Raw genomic sequence first — 23275 nt, 5'->3', positions numbered from 1 at the left:
TTAAAAGTTTGTTCTATTTTACAAATGTACAGATCCAGGAATTCAAGTGAGCACCCATTTCACTATGACTCCTCCCCCTACAAAGAATTATACATGATATTCACATCTTCATTAGAAGGTACTATAAATACTATGCATTCAATCTAATATAATTTTCTAATTTCAGTAAAATTATTAAAGCTGAATGAAAATAGATGCCTGGTTCTCTTAATTCATTGTTTTTAGATTCCAGTCCACACTTCTTGTTCCTCCACACTCTATTTTAATGCAGATACAAGAGTTACCACTGGCACAGTTCTGAAGGGCCATCATCTGAGATTCCTTCATAAGTTTCCAATTTCTATAACTCAACCAAATAAAGATGAACCACTTACTGACTTCCAGTTTTATGAGTATTGTTCTTCTCAACTTGAAGGAGCACCCCTTACAACTCATAAATTAGGCATGAAAATGATGCCAGATTAGGAGGCATTTTAAAGTAGCTACATTAAGAATTTCATGATATGGGGGAGCCTGGCTGGCTCAGTCAGTAGAGCATGCTCAGTGTGGTAGGTTCGAGCCCCATGTTGGGTGCAGAGATTACTGAAAAATAAAATCTTAAAAAAAAAAGAATTTCATGATATGAACAATCAACTTAAGAAGAATGAAAAGTACTGACAAGCTTTTTTCTGATCCTCCCAACCACTTCCTCTAGCATATACCCTAGCATTTAATTTACCCTTCTTTTATGGTACTTATTATTTCATAACTTACATTAATTTTTATTTTTTTATTATTTTTTTAGGATTTTATTTATTTATTTGACAAAGAGAGAGAGCGCACACATAAGCAAGGGGAGCAGGAGAGGGAGAAGCAGGTTCCCCACAGAGCAGGGAGCCCAATGCAGGGCTCGATCCCAGGACTCCAGGACCACGACCCAAGCCGAAGGCAGCCGCTTAACCAACTGAACCATTATTTAGTAATAATTTTTAGTAAAGATATCTTTTTCTTCTTCCAGGTCAGTGCTGTCCATTAGAAATCAAATGTAAACCACATCTATTATTTATGATTTCTAGTGTCATATTAAAAAATAGAGTAAAACTGACTTTAATAATGTATTTAATCCAAAATATTGCCGTTTAAATGTATAATCAATATAAAAAATTAATGAGCTACCTTACATTTGTTTTTTTGTACTAAGCCTTTAAAATCAAGTGTCTTTTACACTTAGAGTACATCCCAATTCAGACTATTCATGCTTCAAATGCTCAACAGCTACATAGAGCTGGTGACTACCACACTGGACTACCACGGGGATGGAAGAGGAATGAGCTATTTTGTAGTTGGACAGACTTGCTTTCAAATCAATTCCACCACTTACTGGCCCTGAGGCAGTCTCCTCATTAAATAATAACAATACATCTCTGATAGGATTAAATGAGATATAATGCCTGGAAAACATCTGGTCCCTTAGCACAGGGGACACAGAAAGCCTTCAATAAATGCAAACTATTATCAGGTATTTATATTCTCTAACACTCAGCACAGTGTCTTACACATAGTAGGTATTCAATAAATGTTTGCTGAAGGAAGAAAAATTAATTTGCATGACATCCTATAAGCCAATTTAAATGCTTATTTTTCAAATACATAAACAGGTGAAGTTTTTTGTTTTGTTTTTTGCTGACTAAACTGGTTTTGAACACATTAGGAGAAGTGTACAGAAGAGAAATGTACCATTTCATCTTTTGGACTGTTCAAGTATTTTTATTTTCTTCCAAAGAACAATGAATTATTAAGCAACTATACACTATTAAGCAAGCACTCTATTAAGAGACTTCTTAGAAAAGTACTTCTCATCAATGACAGTGGAATTTTACAGGTAACTCTCAATTATCTGCAAGAATATTTTTATCTCAGGTTGGAATAAAAACACATCCCATTTCTAGGCTTTACTTGGAGAACGAGCCAGTGGTACATCTAAGACCCTTTATAATCTGGACTGAAAAAATTCTCAAACTCTATTTTCATCAGTACAACCCCCTAAATCTCTTAAAGTATCTCCCCCTTTCACCTGTGCTTTTAATTTTTCATTCTCTTCCACATAATTGTTATCTTTTTTTTTTTTTAAGATTTTATTTATTTGCCAGAAAGAGAGTGAGAGTATAAGCAGGGGGAGCTGCAGGCACAAGGAGAAACAGACTCCCAGCTGAGCAAGGAGCCCAATGCAGGACTCGATCCCAGGACCCTGGGATCACGACCCGAGCCAAAGGCAGACGCTTAATTGACTGAGCCACCCAGGTGTCTCGCACATAATTGTATTCTTACAGATCACAGAATCACAAAGTATCAGAGCTAGAAGGATCTTAAGAGATAATCCAGTCTTGGTATTTTCCAAAGCAGGTACCATAGAAGGTAAGAAAGATAATTTCAGAGGTGTCAGTACTGTATACTTAATGGCCATGTATTTTGTTTAATGTATATTAGAAAAATATAAGTAGCACATCAAACTTAAGAATTCATGTGTATCTTCACTTATGACATGGTTCAACAGTCACAACTTAAGGGAGGAAAAACTTTTTTTTTTAAAGATTTTTATTTATTTATTTATTTGACAGAGAGAGAGAAAGACAGCGAGAGAGGGAACACAAGCAGGGGGAGTGGGAGAGGGAGAAGCAGGCTTCCCACGGAGCAGGGAGCCTGATGCGGGGCTCAATCCCAGGGCCCTGGGATCCTGACGTGAGCCGGAGGCAGACACTTAACGACTGAGCCACCCAGGTGCCCCTTAGGGAGAAAAAACTTTTAAGCTAAGAGCAGAAGAGCTGGATTCCACTCAAGCCTAAATCCTGATTTTTTAGGATTTTTAGGCTCTTTTCATTGCCCTAAACAATTTACTGTCTGTACAGCACCAACAGATTAACATTCTCTTACATAATTGTTTCTTGATCACAATCTCATTTATCAAACCAACTGTAAGCAGTGGTGGTATCTTAAAGCACTAGTGTTCTTTCATAATAAAAGATCAATAACGCCTTGATTTTGTGGTTAGATTGCTTCCAACCACTGAGAGGTAGCACTGGAGGAAATTCCACATTGGCTCAAACAAAACAATCATAACATATCCTAAAGCCAAACACTGTTTGGATTAATTGCCATTTGCATTATTCACATCACTATTTCCTCCCATGAATGAATAAGGAATCAGGAGATGGTATACCTATAAATCCTAAAAACTACACAACATATACATAGAATATAGGAAACTTGTACAGGTTAAATAACAAGGATCTTACTGGGTGCCTGGGTGGTGCAGTCTGTTAAGCACCCATCCAGCTCTTGGTTTCGGCTCAAGTCATAATCTCAGGGTTGTGAAATCGAGCCCCAAGTCCGGCTCTGCACTCAGAGCAGTCTGCTTAAGACTCTCTCCCTTTGCTCCTCCCTCCCACTCGTGCACACGCTCACTCGCTCTCTCTCTAATAAATAAAACTTTAAAAAAAAGGAACAGGGGTCTTAGAAATTGTACTATTACCCAAACCTCTCATTCAATACACGAGGAAACCAGAACTCAAAGTGGTAAAAAGACTTGCCCACAGTCGTATGGTTAGCTAGTGGCAGTGCCAGCTCTAGTCCTAATTCACTCTGTGCTGGTCCATGGATTCAATACAAACAGTAGGGAAATATGTCTAAATTCTTCCATTATACTAGTACAAATCCTGCTTCAGGTAAGATGGAATTTGAAAATCTTTTCATTAAATAGAAATTCTGCTCATGATGGGCTCAAATTAGAAATTAAATCAGCTTTGTCTAATAATGCTGGTCTGTCTCCCTGAGAAATCTACAATATTCAAGTGCATAGGACTTGTTGCTACCCAAACTGTTCTCAGTAGTAAAGAAAAGAGGATTCTAATTCCAGGCAACTTCTCTCATTTTGTGTCCATTTCTGAAACCCTGGCATTCTCAAAAGTCACATACCAATTTCCCTAGCTGCAACCATCCATGGTAGATTGCAAAGTGTATGACTTTGAAGTCAAAGAGAACTTGCTGAATACCAGGTCTATCACTTAGGACGTAACATCAGACAAATTACTTCATCTCTCTGAGCCTGTTTCTCAACTAAGATAATAAGACATTCACCTCTCAGGACTATCAGGAATATTAAATGAGATAATACAGACAGTGCAAAACATGATCTTAGGATACCGTTAAATGAAAGGTTAAGAATAGAGCAGAAGCACCTGGCTGGCTCAGCTGACAAAGTGCGAGACTCTTGATCTCAGGGTTATAAGTTCGAGCCCCACATTGGGTATAGAGATTACTGAAAAATAAAAATCTTCAAAAATAAAAAATTCTTTTTAAAGAATAGAGTAATAAAAATGTTCATCTGTGAGTTTGAAAGTGGGTTTACAGTTTGTAATGTTTAAATGTTAATTCCTGTTCAATACATAAAAGAGTACATCTTAAATAAATATTTACATTCAGTTTTATTTTTTTAAGTCCTTATCAAAGATACACATTCAAGTAGTTAGAAAGTGAAATGGAAAAAAAAAAAAAAAGGAAGTGAAATGACATGTGTCTGAGACTTGCTTTAAAATATGCCAGTCTCCTGGGCGGCTCAGGCGTTAAGCGTCTGCCTTCGGCTCAGGTCATGATCCCAGGGTCCTGGGATCGAGCCCTGCATCAGGCTCCCTGCTCAGCAGCAAGCCTGCTTCTCCCTCTCCCACTCCCCCTGCTTGTGTTCCCTCTCTCGCTGTGTCTCTGTCAAATAAATAAAATCTTTAAAAAAAAATATGCCAGTCTCCCAACTCCTGTGCCAAACGAACAAAAAATGTAGAGACAGCTGAAGCTGGGTGATGCATACATGGAATATCACCATACTATCCTACTTCTGTGGGTACTTGAAATTTTCCATATTAGAAAGGTTTTTTTTTTTAAACCTAACAAAAACAGGGGCGCCTGGGTGGCTCAGTCAGCTAAGCGTCTGCCTTCAGCTCAGGTCATGATCCCAAGGTCCTGGGATCGAGCCCCACATCGGGCTCCCTACTCAGCGGAGAGCCTGCTTCTCCCTATCCCTCTGCCTGCTGCTCTGCCTACTTGTGTTCTCTATCTCTCTGTCAAATAAATAAATAAAAAATCTTAAAAAAAAAAAACTAACAAAAACAAACAGATATTAAAAAAAAAAAAAAAACCCTAAGAAAAACTATGCACATCACTAATAAACTCCCAAGAAACCAATGTTTCCATCTGAAACTTCTAAAGACAAGATAACACCGGTCATTTCAGCCAAAAGTACATAAAGTATTTTATTTATTTTTTTTTTAAGATTTTATTTATTTATTTGACAGAGACAGAGATAGCGAGAGCAGGAACACAAGCAGCGGGAGTGGGAGAGGGAGAAGCAGGCTTCCCGTCGAGGAGGGAGCCCGATCCCAGGACCCTGGGATCAGGACCTGAGCCGAAGGCAGACGCTTAACAACTGAGCCACCCAGGCGCCCCAAAAATACATGAAGTATTTTAAAATTACTCTCAACATAAAGCATGTCTTATCTCTTCATTAAATACTAACTACATAGCAGTACCTTCTCTTTCTTTGGTATTATTATTCTTCCACCTGGTAGAACAGCCCAGGGTATATTTTTCCTTTTTCCCCTTTATACATTGTTACATTTTTTATGACTAGCACTACTACTAGTTCTATATATATATATACATGTATGTAACCTAACATATATGTGTATACATGTATATACACTAACACATGCCAACACCACACACACACACACACACAACCAGGACTACTATCCCATTATTAGTACTATTACATCTACTATTTAATAGTGGACCCACTGGGTATACTTGACCTTTTAAAAAGCATGACTCATCTGAAAGGGCTCAAAAAAAAAAAAAAATCCCTCACATAACACATAACATTCACAATAGCAGCCAAAGTGACTGAGGAAAAGCTGTGAACTATAGTCCATATGCAGGTTTACTGTAGTTTACACACAGATTTTCAATTTGTTGATATACCATACATTAGACAAACTGAAAGTATCAGTTGAAATTATTTAAAGGTAGCCATAAATACCTTCAAATAAAGTTTGTAAGTGAATTACTACATAACTTTGAACACTAGAGAGAATCTTAAAATATTTGAGCTCAAGACTGAACCTAACACTATATACCCCCATGTTGTTTCAAAATACAAATGTTTACTACCATTTAAATATTCACATGCTTTGCCTTTCCATAATTCTAATAGCAAGTACACAGAGAACAGTCTCCTCCAAATTTGTATCCAAAGGGATAAAGAAGGAAACAAAACAAACAAACAAAAAACAAAGAAAACCCAAAGGGATAAAGAAGCACATTATATCAACTTCCCTATCAAATAGTACTACTTAGCAAAAAGCAAATACAAAATATGTTCCATAATTTCACTTCAAATGTGCCTAGGCAGTTTCTTTCTTTAATTCAGGTATGTGCTTTCAAACACATAAATCAGATCGAACTAATTCTCAGACTAAGTGGATTTAAATGTTCTTTTGCTGTCTTTAAAGAAAAAAAAAAGGTAGTTTAAAATAGCTCCACCTCCAGAAGCTTGGCAGGCTCAGTCCCTAGAGCATGCAACTCTTGATCTCAGGGTTGTGAGTTCGAACCCCACATTGGGTAAGGAGCCTACTTAAAAATAAAATAAAAAAAGAAAATAGTTCCACTTCCTAAAGAACATACATGGTCATTCATGGTACTCTTTTTTCAACTTTTATGTATATAAAATCAGAGGAAAATTAACTAAATTATAAATTTGGAAAGCTCTGCTCCCCAAAATACCCCCAACTACAATTTACATGATACTTTTTCTTCCTCTGGAGCATAAAACTGACTTCATTGGTTTATTCATCCTCAATCTGTTGGCAATATTTACTGAGTCGCATCACTGAATTAAGTAATCTGGAAAGTTACAAAGGAAGTAAAGGACCTAGTAACCACCCTCAAAGAGTTTATACATCCTCTCCATAAGGGAGGAAAAACGTAGTTACTGAAAGAGTATCCTTGCTGAGAATCTTACAGTCAAATGTGGAGCAGGGACTCCATTTTCAAGCCAGATTCTCTGCACTAAGTAATGCAAGACAGTACCTACAAAATTAAACAGACTCCAACAGTGGTCAAATCTGTTATTTATGGATTATATAAGCTGCTACACACTTCTACTGCATGACAAAGGAAGCCTGCTCTTGTAAGTGGAGGTTTCCAAATGTCCCTAATGTACACAAAGAGACGTACTCCAAGCATGGGCCATTTTTTGCCACTTTGCCTAATAACATCCTATTTCTGCCATAAGCCACAAACAAAGTGTTTGGTCACCAATATTAGGGTCCTACTCTGAGGGAACAACATCGATTTTATATCCTCAAAGACCAAATAGAAAATTCCAAAAAACCTGACAGTTAAGAATGTCAGCTGTATCTACTAGAGAAGTAGCTGAAGAATAAAGAATGACAATGAATTATCCTTCTAGTCTTCAAGTTGTAGATTTGTGAGAAGTCATTTGCCGCCCCACATTTCTTTTGGCTCAGGAAATTTCCTTTCTCTCTGTCTTCGGATTATGTATGTCTTTTCCTCTTATGAATTACTCTGTATAGAATACTAGAGCAGGTATCACAGTGGGACGGGGCGGGGGGGGGGGGGGCGGGGAGGACTGCCAAGCCTAGCAATTTTCTACAAACCAGCGATCCCATGATCATGAACACCTTACAGAATTCTAATGATACAACTTCCCACACAAAACTGTATCAAGCAGCAGTTTCATTCTATTTGTCAACCTCTAGGTCTAATTCTATACACCTAAATCTTTTTTTAATATTTTATTTATTTATTTGAGAGAGAATGAGATAGAGAGAGCATGAGAGGGGGGAGGGTCAGAGGGAGAAGCAGACCCCCCGCTGAGCAGGGAGCCCGATGCGGGACTCGATCCCAGGACTCCAGGATCATGACCTGAGCCGAAGGCAGTCGCTCAACCAACTGAGCCACCCAGGTGCCCTATACACCTAAATCTTAAAAAACAAGCAAACAGACAAGCAAAAACCCCACAACCCTACCAGAGTTGCTCCCAAACTTTGAGAATTTTCAAATATGTCTGCAGCATTAAATCAAGAGAAGACATGTCAGTTAACTGACTCACATTAAAGAGTATTAAATCTAGATTTCATTAAAAGGTACTCTAAAATCATATTCAGACGTCAGAAAGGCAAGATCCCACAACCCAATCACAAATACTGTATAGGTATTACAGCTTCGACTGCTGTCCCCCCACCAAAACTTTTCAAGCTTTGGGACTCTAATTTACTTGGAGTAATAGCTTGAGATTCACTACAAATTGACCAAAAGAAATTAAGGAAAAAAAAAAAGATACATTAGCTTCAACACCCTATTTGATAACACGAATTTGCTAAATTACAAAAGAATGGGGTAAAGACAGTAAATTCGGTATTGACTACAATACACATGAGAACAGAACCTGAGTTACCTAGACAAACGTTATCTACTGCCAATAAATAGATCATTTCTTAACAGCTTAGGTACGCCCGCCGACCATTTTTCATGTTTAAAAGGGCTGCTACGAACTGTCCAAGTCTAAACAAATAGCCAAATTCTAAGCAGGTCTTCCGCGAGGAGCCACTGTGCTTAGAGCATCACACAAAAGACCGGAGCAAACATAAACACGCTCTGGGCCTTCGCAGACAGCGGCCAGGAGCCAGGTCTGAGTCCCAGACCCCCGTACCAGAGAGGGAATGAAGGGGGGGGTCCTCTTCTCGGAATGCGCTGGGGAGCTAGTTAGAGACGGGGAGGGAAGGAGCGCAGCACTGAGGAAGAGAGAGAAGCAGCGGGCCGGCGTCAGCGGCGTCCAAGGCCGGCAACACCCTCGGGCCCGCACCAGGCCTGGCCCTCCCGGCCCCGTCCCGCCTCCTCACCTCCCTCACGTCCTGCAGGCACTCGAGAACCGCCAGGTTGTTGCTCCAGGTGTGCTTGGGACACACACGGGTCACGTCCTCCCTGCAGGACTCTTCCTCCGCCAGCTTCCAGCCCCCGCCAGCCCCGCCGGGCCCCGCTCCGCCCCGCCGGGCTGGAGGCCCACCCGCCGGGAAAGGCGGCTGCGGCGGCTGAGGCGGTTGCTGCGGCTGCTGCGGCTGGTGCTGGAGCTGAGATGACTGAGGCAGCTGGAGCAGCGGCTGACCTGCCGGCCCGCCGCCTCCAGTCTGCCCTACAAAGGCCGGAAAGTTGGGCCCGGGGCCCTGGCCCTGGCCGTGGCCGCCCTGGCCCGGGAGTTTCTGGGCCCCGGCCGCCGCGAGCAGCAGCAGCTGCAGCGCCGCCGACAAGCGGAACATCCTCCGTACACGTCCACACGCCGCCATCTTGGGTCCGCGGCGAGCTCGACGCACCCGCCGGCGCCGCGTATTTAAATGAGGGGGCGGGCCCGAGGGCGGGGCCCGGTGGGGCCAGTCCGAGCCCCTCCCCGGCCGCCGCAGATCGGCGAGCCGGGAGCGGAACGTTGGGGGAGGCTGCGCTTGAAACGGCCCACGCCCTGGGCCCTGGAGGCTTTTTGCCTGGGGAATTGCTGGAGCGCCTTAAAAAGCCTGGGCTGGGCGGCTTTGCCTCATTCCCTTGGTTGTCGTCACAGAAAAATAAAGAGGATTTGGGATTGCCACAACCAAGATGGCCGGTAGAGTATGTCGCCTGTTCAGTGATTGGGGGGGAAAAACTAAAACAAAAAACTTTGTGTGTAGAGGTGAACTTTACACGATCAGGTGTATTCCGAAATCTAAGAGCCTCTTCTTGCATCTCTCCCTGCTGCTTTCTACCTGCCTCAATCTTTCTTACCCAGGAAGAAGGCAGTCTTGAATAATGGTTAGGAGCACAGATTCGGGGTAAGAGGAGACGCGGTTAAAATCTTTGCTCCCCTGCAGACTAGGCAAGTCCTTTACCTTTCTGAGCCTCATTCTTCTCGTCCCATGAAGAAGAGGAGGAGCTCTAATGTGAAATATAATTGTGAAGATTAGAAAAAAAATGATAAGGGAAGTGCCTAGCCCACAATATAGAACTTAAAAAGTTATAGCCAATATTAATAAACTGGGAAGCCTTTTGTGCCAGAGTCCTGATGGTAGACCAGAACTTAACCTCGTGTTTAAAGGAGGAAAAGAAAATAACAAAACAGGTCTTTGAGGTCTTAGGTTTCAAAGTCTATGCCTTGCGGAACTGTTTCTGCTGACGGGCATGCAGCATCTTCATATTGTGCAGAGATTGGTTGTTTCAGTTCACACCGTATCCCCTCCCTTTCCTTAGAGGAGAGATAATACCTTCTCAAAGGTCTTCACGTCGATTGTCATTTGAGCCTTGTATCAGGCCTGGGTTGGATTCTAATTCAACTGAGGAATGGCACAGAGATGGTAACAAGTTCTCCACAGCAGGGTTGAAACACCTGCCCAGGATGAACTCTGCCAGCCTGGGAAGAGGATCGGGGAGGCTTCTCACTGCCCTGGTGCACTTTTATCCCATTCTACCAGTACAGCATATTGAGGAATGAGGATAGCTAGGGGCATAGGATCCCAACTGGGATGTTCAAAATGTTCAAAACTGCAACTTCTTCTGTCCTGACCCACAAATGGGCAATGAAGATCAAATCAGACATAACTAGAGTCTAAGAAGTTGGGGGGGTGCTGGGTGGCTCAGTAGGTTAAGTGTCATACTCTTGATTTCATCTCAGGTCATGATCTCATGGGTTGTGAGATCAAGCCCCACCTCAAGTTCGTGCTCAGCAGGGAGTATGCTTGAAGATTCTCCCCTGCCCCTCCCCCCACTTGCACGCTCTCACAGGCTCTCTCTCTCTAAAATCAGTCTCTTTTTTAAAAGATTTTATTTATTTATTTAAGAGAGAGAGTGTGAGAGAGAGAGCATGAGTCGGGGAGAGGGGCAGAGAGAGAGGGAGCTGGAGGCAGGGCTAGATCCCAGGACCCTGAGAAGACAGCCGCTTAACGACTGAGCCACCCAGGCACACCTGAAATAAATAAATCTTAAAAAAAAAAAAAAAGAAGAAGAAGTTGGGTGGGGATTCAGAGACCCCATAAGGAATCCCGGAGACCGAGAATATCCTGGGAGTACAAACCCCCCACTATGGCTGCCAGCAGGTCTCTATCTTTGGGAATGAGGGTATGTTGGCATCTGTGCCAACACTCCCCCTCCACCCCGCTACTGCCAGAAAATGGTCCTGAGGCTGATGCTAACTTTAGCATTGACTAAGGCAGCCCAGGATTGACCAGATAAACATACATATTCATTAACAGATAACGGCATAGGTAAGTTGTCAGTTAGCAGGCTGGAGACGTCACCAGAAGTTCTTGAAAAGTCACTAGGGGCCATTAATTTTCAATAATGGGTCTGCATGTGCTCAGACAACAAGTGGGAGATTATTTTAAACTAGTTTAAGGGGGTGCCAGGGTGGCACAGTTGGATGAGCCTCTGACTTTTGGTTTCGGCTCAGGTCATGCTCTCAGGGTCCTGGGATTGGGCTCTGCGCTCAGTGCGAAGTGTGCTAGAGATTATCTCCCTATCCCTCTCCCTCTGCTCCTCCCCTGCTCTCTCTAGCTCTCTCTCTCTAAGATAAATAAAATCTTAAAAAAAAATAAATAAACAAGTTGAAGGCTAAGAGTGCCAGGCTGTTTAGTGAGAAGAGCATGCAACTCTTGATCTCGGGATCGTGAGTTTTAGCCCCACATTGCGTGTAGAGATTACATAAATAAATAAAACGTTTTAAAAACATTTAAAAATAAACTAGTTTAAGGCTAGAAATTGACAATCTGTTGAGAAGGCAGCAGTTGCCTATCTCTCATCCTGCACTGAGGAAACACTAGACCCAGCCACAGATTGCCTCTGGAGATAGGAAGGAGTGTATGTGCCTATCTTAAAATCACAATGACCAAGAAGCAAGAAACCCAGAGAAATCTGGGAACCTCGCCAGCTCAGGCTGTGTCAGGCAAGTCTAGACTTTATACAAGGTACAAACCCCTAAGCCAGTGGGAAGAGGGTTGACCAAACTTGGGTCTCCTGACTGCAATGACTTTTCAATATAAAATAGACTAGGGGCGCCTGGGTGGCTCAGTTGGTTAAGCGACTGCCTTCGGCTCAAGTCATGATCCTGGAGTCCCGGGATCGAGTCCCGCATCGGGCTCCCTGCTCAGCAGGGAGTCTGCTTCTCCCTCTGACCTCCCCTCTCTCATGCTGTCTGTCTCATTCTCTCTCTCAAATAAATAAATAAAATCTTTAAAAAAATAAATAAATAAAATAAAATAGACTATATCTGGGGCACCTGGGTGGCTCAGTCAGTTAAGCAACTGAATCTTGGTTTCGGCTCAGGTCATGATCTCAGGGTGGTGGGGGGGGGGGGTGAATGGAGCCCTGGATGGGCTCTGCACTCACTGCAGGGTCTGCGTGTCCCTCCCCCTCCCCTTCTGCTCCTCCCCCAGCCCACACTCTCTCAAATAAATAAAATCTTAAAAAAAAAGATTGTATTTATGTGTTTATTTGAAAGAAAGAGAATGAGTGGGGTGAGGGGCAGAGGAAGAAGCAGGCTCCCCGCTGAGCAGAGAGCCTGATGCAGGGCTCAATCCCAGGATCCCGATGCAGGGCTCAATCCCAGGACCCTGAGACCATGACCGGAGCCGAAGGCAGATGCCCAACCAGCTGAGCCACCCAGGCGCCCCAGTAAAATAAATAAGATCCTAAAAAAAAAAGAGACTATCTCTATCACAGACTAAGAATTCATTTTATCCTTTATTGTACCTTTTGTTTCTTGATCCTGACTTCCTTGATTCACTCAATAGGTATCTGCTGAGCTTTTTTTTTTATGCCAGGCATTGCTCAAAAACCAGCTTATGTGTGATAAACAATAAGACAGTAAAGAAAGAACAAGATCATTTCAGACCATATAAGTGCTATAAAGAAAATAAAAGATATATGGGGTGACGAGTAGGGAGGGGCTTTTATATAAAGGCAGCTGGGGAGAGGCTTTCTGAGTGATAATTGAACGAAGAGCCAATCAGCGTAAAGATGCCAGCCATGGAAAAAACATCTGGATCTGAAGTTGTCTTAGCCTGTTCAGGCTGCTATAACAAAATACCATAGACTAGGGTCCTTATAAACAAAAGATATGTGTTCCTCACAGTTCTAGAGGTTAGAAGTCCAAGATCAGACTTTTGGTGAAGCCTCTTCTGGATTGCAGACTTCTGACTTCTTGCTGTGTTCTTGCACAGTGGAAGGGGCTAGAGAGCTCTGTGGGGTTCTTTATGGGAACACTCATCCCATCCTCTCATGACCTAAGCACCTCCAAAAGGCCCTATCTCCTCGTACACTCACATTGGCTAGGAGGATTTCAACGTATAAACTTAGGGGTGGACACAAACAGTTAGACCATAGCAAAAATGTTCCAAAAGCAGAGATTAACAAGTTCAAGACCCTGATGTGGGAATGAACATTCAAAATAAAGGCCTATATGGCTGAATTAGAATGAAGAAAGAAGGAAACGGAAGAAGGAATCAGAGAACTGGTTAGGGGACAGATCATATAGGGCCCCTTAGGCCCAATATATCCATATAACTGGGGGAGAATTCTGACTCCAAACAAAGAATTTGTATTTCCATTGAAAGAAAGACATAAAAGCTAGACAAAATATATAAAATATCTTTGAAAGGAATTAGAAAGTAACCAATGCGATTTAGGAAATGAATGGCGACACTCTTTGAGAAAAGGGATTTACACAGCCCAGATTTTTTTCTGGGTTATACTATCTAACTTGTAGCTCAAAAGAATTGAGCCCATGCAGAAAGCAACAATCTCAATGGGCCGAAAATGCAAAGGTAGGAGTTCAGAGCCCCCCAAATGGCTGGGACTTCAGGGTCAAAAGACTGGAGAGAAGAGAATCACAGAGAAAGAGCCAAAAATCTGTGAATGCATTTCTCACAAGTCTCTGGCTGACTCCTAAGCTGTGCAAGCACGGAGGAGACTCCACAAACCCAGAAGAAAACAAAAGCAGCCTCATGTGTGCTAGGGAAATAGAAGTTAGAGCTTAAACCCTGCTTAAGTATAGAAGCCTTGGTCAATGCCCTAGGCTTTAAACTGAGGCCTCAGAACGGTTACCCCCTGGGAACAAAAACCACACCCCAGGAGAAAGGACACCACCTGAGGACTGAGGGTACTGCACTAGAAGAAAAAGCAAAACTACAGTAGTCCAACCCTAATAAAGCCTAAAACATACCTCAGTGGGGTCAATGTCAACGTGACCCACTGGTACTCTGTCTACAAGAAAACGTCAGGAGGGGAAGAATGAAGGGGGGGGAAATCGGAGGGGTAGACGAACCATGAGAGACGATGGACTCTGAAAAACAAACTGAGGGTCCTAGAGGGGAGGGGGGTGGGAGGATGGGTTAGCCTGGTGATGGGTATTGAGGAGGGCACATTCTGCATGGAGCACTAGGTGTTATGCACAAACAATGAATCATGGAACACTACATCTAAAACTAAAGATGTAATGTATGGGGATTAACATAAGAATAAAAAAATAAAAAAAAAGAAGAAAACGTCATCTTTCTGAAGACAGATGACATCATCGAAAGCCTCTACAATTTTTAATCTGCATGACCCATCATTGGATCAAAAATTATGAGGCATGCTAAAAACAAAACAAAACTGAACTAAATAACCCAAACCAAAAAGAACAAAAAAGTCAGGGTGCTGGCTGGCTCAGTTGGTAGAGCATGTGACTCTTGATCTCAGGGTTGTGAGTTCAAGCCCCACACTGGGCGAGAAGCCTACGTGTAAAAGAAAAGGTAAAAAAAAAAAGTGAACAAAACCAAACTCCCTGTGATTCAGATATTGGACTTAATCAGATATGGACTTTAAAATAGCTATGACTAGGGGCGCCTGGGTGGCTTAGTCATTAAGCGTCTGCCTTTGGCTCGGGTCATGATCCCAGGGTCCTGGGATCGAGCCCCGCATCGGGCTCCCTGCTCGGCGGGAAGCCTGCTTCTCCCTCTCCCACTCCCCCTGCTTGTGCTCCCTCTCTCGCTGTGTCTCTCTCTGTCAAATAAATAATAAAATCTTAAAAATATATATATAAAATAGCTGTGACTAATATGTTATAGAAAATAAAAGAGAAAATAGGGGCACCCAGTGGGCTCAGTCGGTGGAATGTGTGACTCTGGATCTCAGGATTTTGAGTTTGAGTCCCACACTGGGTGTAGAGATTACTTAAAAAAAAAAAAAAATCTTAAAAAAAAAGAAAAGAAAAAATAGGTGAAAAATAGAGCATTTCAACAGAAAATTGGATTCTACACAAATAACAAAATGGACATTCTAGAACTGAATTAAAATTCATCAGATGATTTTTTAAAGATTTTATTTATTGGGGCACCTGGGTGGCTCAGTCATTAAGCGTCTGCCTTCGGCTCAGGTCATGAGGTCCTGGGATCGAGCCCTGCATCAGGCTCCCTGCTCTGCAGGAAGCCTGCTTCTCCCTCTCCCACTCCCCCTGTTTGTGTTCCCTCTCTTGCTGTCTCTCTCTGTCAAATAAATAAATAAAATCTTAAAAAAAAAAAAACTTCTTTATAAAAAAAATTTTATTTATTTATTTGAGAGAGAGAGCAAGCACGCACAAGTGGGGAGGGGCAGAAGAAGGAGAAGCAGACTCCCCTGCTGAGCAGGGAGCCCAACTTGGGGCTTGATCCCAGGACTAAAGGATCATGACCTGAGCCCAAGGCAAACGCTTAACCAACTGAGCCACCCAGGCACCCCTAAAATTCATTAGATGATTTTAACAGCAGACTGGATGTCTTAGTCTGTTTGGGCCACTATAGCAGAATATCATCGACTGGGTGGCTTAAAACAAGAGAAATTTATTTCTCACAGTTTTGGAGGGTGGGAAGTCCATAATAGACTGCCCGATGCTGGCAGATTCCGTATCTGGTAAGAGCCCACTTCCTGGTTCATAGACAGCCCCATCTTCTTGCTATAACCTCAGAGGGTATAAAGGCGCTAGGGAGTTCTCTGGGGTCTCTTCTAGAAGGACACTATTCCCATTCATGCGAGCTCAACCCTCTGAAAATCAAAGAGAAAGAAAAAAATCTTAGAAACAAAAACATATTATTTTCAAAGGAGTAATAACACTAATATCTGACTTTTCAATAGAAACTATGGAGTTACAATTTCAACATCAATTTGGGGGGGACACAAACATGCAATAATGGCACTGGATATGGCAGAAGACAGAATTATTGAAGGGAAACAGGTCAATAGAAAATATCCAAAAGGGGGACGCCTGGGTGACTCAGTCAGTTGGGCATCCCAGCTCTTGATTTGGGCTCAGGTGGTGATCTTGGAGTTGTGCATTGGGGGGCGGTTTGGCAGGGAGTCTTCTTGGGGTTTGGCAGGCAGTCTTCTTGGGGTTTGGCAGGGTTCTTTTTCTCTCCCTGTCCCTCTGCCCCTCCTCCTGCTTGCCCAATCTCTCTAAATAGATAAATAAAATCTTTATTTTTTTAAAGATTTTGTTTATTTATTTGTCAGAGAGAGAGAGAGAGCACAAGCAGGGGGAGGGCAGAGAGAGAGGGAGAAGCAGGCTCCCTGCTGAGCAAGGAGCCCGATGTGGGACTCAATCCCAGGGCCCTGAGATCATGACCTGAGCCGAAGGCAGACGCTTAACCAATTGAGCCACCCAGGCATCCCAAATAAAATCTCTAAAAATAAGTAAATAAAATAAAATAAAATTAGAAAAAAGATCCAAAAGGAAGCACAGAGAGAAAAAACGACTTTATTTTGTTTTGTTTTGTTTTATTTTAAGGAAAAAAGATTTTAAAAAAGAACAGAGCGTTAAGAGATATGTTGGCCATAGTCACAAGTTCTAACATATATGTAACTAGAATCCCAAAAGGAGACGAGAAAGACAATGGTGCAGCTCGATATTGAAGAGACATGCTTTGAATTTCCCCCAATTGATGAAAGATATCAACCTATAGATTGAAGAAGTTCCGGGAACTCTAAGCAGATAAACACAATACCACATCTCGGCACATCATCATGAAACTGCTGAAAATCAAAAAGAAAGATAAAATCTTAAAAGCAGACAAAGACATATTATCTTCAAAGAAGCAATAACACTAATATCTGACTTTTCAGTAGAAATTATGGAAGCCAGGTGCACCTGTATGATTGCATTTATATGAAATATCCAGAGTAGGCAAATCAATAGAGACAAAAAGTAGATTAATGGTTTCTAGGAGATGAGGGAAGGGAAGAATTGAAAAGTACGGAGTTTCTTTTGGGGGTGATGGAAATATTCTGGAATCAGATAGTGGTGATTGTTGCGCGACATTGTGGATATACTAAAAAACATTGAATGGTACACTTAAAAAATGGTCAAAGTAGTGAATTTTATGTTATGTGAATTTTACCTCAATAAAAAATGTTTTAAATACAATTGGACCCATTTTAAAAAAAGGTTAAGGACATTTTCAGACAAGCTGAAGCTGATATAGATAATTCATCACCAGAAGACCTGCCCTACTCTAAGCTGAGGGAAAATGACCGGACAGAAGCATAGGACTGCAGGAAGGAATACAGAGCGCTGACAGAGTAAATATGTGGACAATTAATCTTGCTTTAAGCAACAGTAATGAGGGATTTATAACAGATGTAACGGTGAACTCTATGACTCCCATTGTATATAATCAAGGATGCGGATGGTACTCTCTAGGCTCTAGAGTCTAGGGTAAACACTAAAAGAACACGATAAGAATGTGTGTGTAAAGCTAATAGAAGAAACAAACAAACAAAAAAACCCCCACTAGAATAAAAAGCACATGATTCATCCAAAAGAAGACCTAAAGGGTGGGAATAAAGTAACAAAGAACACATGGGGTAAATAGGAAACAATTGCGTGAAGTTTAAGTCCAGTTAAATTTAAGTGCCATGGGAAGCTCTTGGAGGGTTTTCAGCAGGGGTATGATTTAATCGCCAAGTAAGAGATACTAAACCCCCTTAAAAACTGGATTGTGTTTTTATTATTGAGTTATAAAGATTCGACGGTGCTCAGCATGATGCTAGGCACACAGAGGGCAATCAGTGAAGACTTACTGACATGGCCAAGCTGCTTCTCCCACTGCTGAACGGCTGAAAGGTCCCTCCTTCCAGGAAGCCCTCCAGTTGCTCTCTCACCTGCTGTTTGGGCAAGCAAGGTGCAAGGAGGTGATTGGGCAGAGCAGTCCCCTGCCCCTTCTTACTCTGATTTAAGTACTATGGCAGCTTCCAAAGTTCAGCAATACTTTCCCAAACTTCACTGTGAAGCTGAATCACCTGGAGCAATTTTCAAACGTTTCTGATTATGGTATCCAGGAATATGCTGTTCCCAAGAACTAAACCAGCACTGATCCCCGCAGGTCTCTGGCAACAGCTGCTGTAGTGTAGGACGGCATGGGTGGTCTCCCTTTCCCCAGGCAACTTCCCGACCTTTGCCGGTATCCAAGATTTCAAGATCAAATAGAAGTAACATTGACCCGTGAAGTTCTAACACTTTCATCCTAAAACTTTTTCTTATCCCTCAATGCTCAACTCAAAAGTCTCCATGTTTTTAAGGCTTCCCTGGGAAAATTAACCCCTTGTCAACATGTCTTTTTTTTTTTTTTTAAGATTTTATTTATTTATTTGACAGAGAGAGACACAGCGAGAGAAGGAACACAAGCAGGGGGAGTGGGAGAGGGAGAAGCAGGCCTCCCACCGAGCAGGGAGCCCGATGCGGGGCTCGATCCCAGGAACCTGAGATCATGACCTGAGCCGAAGGCAGACGCTTAACGACTGAGCCACCCAGGCGCCCCTCAACATGTCATTTTTATATTCATTCGTTTATACAGCAATTAAGTCTGAATGCCTCCTATTTCACGCCTTAGGGATAGCTCTGTGGGGTAGGAGAGCCGGACTAGGCTGTCTGGGTTTCATTATCTATTCTACCATTTGCCTACTGCTGGGTTATTCTGGGTTCTAGGAGAAGCAATCTCCAGGGATGCCCAGCTGGCTCGGTTGGAAGAACATGTGACTCTTGATCTTGGGATCGTGAGTTTGAGGCCCACGTTGGGCATAGAGGTTGCTTAAATAAATAAAACTTAAAAAAAAAAAAATTCTCTGGACAGAATTAGCCATGGACGAGACTTACTAGGATGAAAGCTTCCCAGGAATGAGTCTGCTCTAGCATGTCTGCCACACTCAGTCACTGGCTGGGAGTAACCCTTGGGGAATGTGGTTTCAGAGCACAGCAGCTGGGAAGACTGGTCAACTGCACTCCCCCATTTGGAGACCTGAGAAGCAAATTTTCAGGGCCACCATACTCTACCCTCTGGGCCCACAGATTTATTTCTCTATGTTAGTTTGGTGAACAGCTACTCCATGGTTTCAATGGGCCTCTCTCTCCGAGGGAAAAACTGCGATGAGGGAGATTAGTGGCATAAACTAACATCTATCATTGCAAATGATCTCAGGGTTGCAAATAGTATTTGCCCTCTTCTTCCTCCATTCTGAATTTCTTTTACCCTCAGCCGCATCTCAGAAGTCTTGGTGGATTACCTGGTAACATGACCCAAGCCTTCATTCCTGGGTTGTTATTGGTGGTGGTGGTGTCTGAACTCTTGGTCATTATACCCTTGTCAGTCTGGTGTGGTATTATTGCACATGTCTGTTTATAGTTACAGAGAGGCAACAGGGAACGAGAAAGCACCCAAGTGGACTACCTGGGTATTTCCTCCCACCCCCATTATATACAAGCAGCCCACTTCCTCCTGTTGACCAGGGTTATTTTCCACTGCCAGTATGGTGATTCCTCTTCTCACCTATGGTCCCTGGGCACAAGGTCCCAAAGTAGCAGTTCTAACTTGTAGTTCTGTGTCCTCTGGCAAGGTGTACGCCCTGTAGGGACACAGGAACTTCAACCACGTGGAGCCCAGAGTTGCTAGGCTGGGAAACGCAAAATTACCCAGGGAATCGAGAGTGATGATAAGTGGGGTCACTCCTGTTTCCCCATATTGGTTCCTGAACCCATGTATTCCCTCTATTGGGGTTCAGCACCATATAGAGGTCCCTTATGGCATCCCATTCTTTGAGTGTTTCTTCTCAGCCAGGGCTTCAGCTGTGCCTTTAGAAGGTCATTACCAGCATTCCATTAGCTGGCTGCTTCTGGATGGTCTAGTGCATGATACGACCAGCAGATCCCATGGTCATGGGCTCACTTCTGCAATCCCTTCCCTGTAAAGTGGGTCCCTGGGTGAGATGTTACACCATGTGGCAATCTGTGCCTCAATCAGGTATTCTACTGGCTGAAGCTCTGAGAGCAAGAAAGGCAAACCCATACCCAGAATAGGTATCTAGCCCTGTAAGGATGAATTGCTGGCCTTTTCAGAGGGAGGGAGCACACTGTAGCTGACTTAACAGCACACAGCTGCTTGATCTTCCCTAGGAATAGAGCCGATCAGAGACCAAGTGTCTCTATTCCCGACAGGGTGGACATTCATTGGCAGCCTTGGTAAATGGGAGTCCATTCTTCCATATGGACTTTGGGTCCATATGTTGCCTGTCACCATGGCCACTCTGTTCATGTGCCCAGCCTATCAAGTCTGCAGGGGCTGAAGACTAGCTAATGTGAATTGACCTAGTCATTCTGCCTGCTTGATTGTTCAGTGCCTCTTCCATGGGGGAGGCTTTCTGGCGGGCGTTGTCATCTGATAAAAATTACGTGTTATGCCTTCTTCCATATAATTCATCCACAACCACGAGGCCATTGAACCCTGCCCAGGAATCTGTATATCATCTCACCTTAGACCACTTGTCCTTCCATACAAAGTGAAAAGCCAAGGGCAAGGCTTGCAGTTCCTCTCCTTAGGAGTATCTTTCACCCTGCCTCTTTCAGGGTCATGCTTGCATCCTTCCTGTCTTTAATGGTGGCACGAATCTCCACCATCCTCCATCCCCCAATAAGACATTGCTTTTAATTTACTATTCTGGCCAGTGATGAGAGCAGTTTCCAAGGTTCACATTTAGCCTCTCCTGTTACCATTCTTACCATTCCTACATAGGCCAGAAACACAATGTGGTATTATTCTAGATTTCCAGTTATATATTTGGGGCCTGAGGAAATGATCACCGGATATGCCCACCTATCCAGTGGGGCCACTATGAGCCATACCTTAGCCAGGACTCCATTTGCTATTGGCCCCCAGAGGCAGGAGGGCTGATGATGCTTTTGGTCTCTGAGTGTCAGTGTCAACTCAGACCAAGTGTACAATGGTCCTCAACATATTTGGTTATTTCCCTTTTGCCAGTGTACGGTCACCCAAGTAGATGGCCATGAATCTCTTTGGGGGAAGGACAGAGGGAATCATTGTTGGGATATATATCTGCCATGGTGTTGCAGAGTCTCTGTTCCTAGGCTCCCGGCTCCTTGTTCATCAGTGGGTTCTGGATCTAAAAATTGGCTCAGGTCTAGAAACTGAGCATGGGAGCATGACTTACTGGGGATGGCCACCCTTAGCCTCCTGCCCCTCCAGTCTTCTGGGGTTTTTTTTGGTTATGGATGTGAAAAATCACCCTTGTTGACTGAGTCTATTTTGCCCCTAGGGATGCTATCTTTTATTAGCCCTTTCCACAACTCCCTGCTGATTGGCCCCTTGGTTGCCTCTTCAGTCTTGCCGGGAATAATGATAATTGTTTTCTCCTGGCTTCTGGCAGTTAAGTACTGCCACCCAGTCTTTATTATTCTGGGGTCCCATTATCCCCATCTTATTACCTGTTTTCTGGAACACTCCCAGCACTACTTCTATTACTCTAGGTTTGCCAGGAAGCAGACAATAAAAGGGAATTAGTCATCAACAAAAAAAATAAACAATTAAAAAAATGGGCAAAGGGGGCGCCTGGGTGGCTCAGTCGTTAAGCGTCTGCCTTTGGCTCAGGTCATGATCCCAGGGTCCTGGGATCAAGCCCCACACTGGGCTCCCTGCTGCGTGGGAAGCCTGCTTCTCCCTCTCCCACTCCCCCTGCTTGTGTTCCCTCTCTCGCTGTGTCTCTCTCTGTCAAATAAACAAATAAAATTAAAAAAAAAAATGGGCAAAGGACTTGAATAAATATTTCTCCCAAGAAGATACACATTCAATAAGCACATGAAAAGATGCTTAACATTAATAATCACAAGGAAATCAAAACTACAATCAGATACCACCTCATACCCAGTAGGATGGCTACCATATAAAAAACTCCAGAAAATAGGGGAGCCTGGCTGGCTCAGTCGGAAGAGCATGCGTCTCTTGATCTCGGGGTTGTGGGTTGAGCTCCATGCTGGGTGGAGAGATTAAATGAAAAAAAACTTAAAAAAAAAACAAACCCAGAAAATAACAAAAAAAGGGGGGGGGGAGAGAAATTGAAACCCTTGTGCACTGGTGGTGGAAACGTAAAATGGTACAGCAGCTATAGAAAAACAGCATGGCAGTTTCTCAAAAAATTAAAAACAGAATTACCGTAATCCAACAATTCCACTTCTGGGTGAAAAAAACTGAAAACAGGATCTCAAAGAGGTATTTGTACACCCATGTTCATAGCAACATTACTCCCAATAGCTAAAATGGGGAAGCAGCCCAAGTATCCACTGACAGATGAATGGATATGCAAAAGTTGGTCTACTTATACAATAAAATATCATTCAGTCTTAGAAAGGAAAATCTGACACATCCTACTCCATGGGTGAATCTTGAGGAAATTGCACTAAGTGAAATAAGCCAGTCACCAAAAGACAAATACTATATGATTCCACTTACATGACGTGATGAGAGCAAATACACAGAGACACAAAGTAGAATGGTAGTTGCCAGGGGGCTGGGAGGAGGGAAGAATGAGGTGTTATTACCTAATGGGTATAGAGTTTCGGTTTTACAAGATGAAAAATTATGGACATGGATGTACAACAATATGAATTTAATACACAGAACTGTACTTAAACCACTATGTACTGAATATACTGAATTGTGCTTAAAAATGTCTAAGAGGGTGGGACGCCTGGCTGGCTCAAGTCAGTAGAGCATGCAACTCTTGATCTCGGGGTCATAAGTGCAAGCTCCATGTTGGGCGTAGAGTTTACTTTAAATAAATAAATAAATAAATAAATAAATAAATAAATAAATAAATAAATAAGTGTGCATTTTACCACAATTAAAAAAATCGGCAAAAAAGG

General features: G+C 42.8%; 1 protein-coding gene across 1 annotated transcript in view; it reads right to left on the bottom strand.

Annotated features, from left to right (window-relative positions):
* The window catches only part of GLG1 (golgi glycoprotein 1), a 159867-nt gene extending 150462 nt beyond the window's left edge, over positions 1–9405 (bottom strand). The window contains exon 1 of the mRNA XM_035024785.1: positions 8949–9405. Within this exon, the coding sequence (XP_034880676.1) occupies positions 8949–9389 (441 nt within the window). The 5' untranslated portion in view covers positions 9390–9405. The remainder of the gene's footprint in view (positions 1–8948) is intronic.
* Between the last annotated feature and the right edge of the window lie 13870 nt (positions 9406–23275).

Source organism: Mirounga leonina, unplaced genomic scaffold, assembly GCF_011800145.1.
Source record: "Mirounga leonina isolate KUSES-001 unplaced genomic scaffold, KU_Mleo_1.0 Mir_180, whole genome shotgun sequence".
Classification (NCBI taxonomy): domain Eukaryota; kingdom Metazoa; phylum Chordata; class Mammalia; order Carnivora; family Phocidae; genus Mirounga; species Mirounga leonina.
This window is presented reverse-complemented; position numbering and strand designations above follow the sequence as displayed.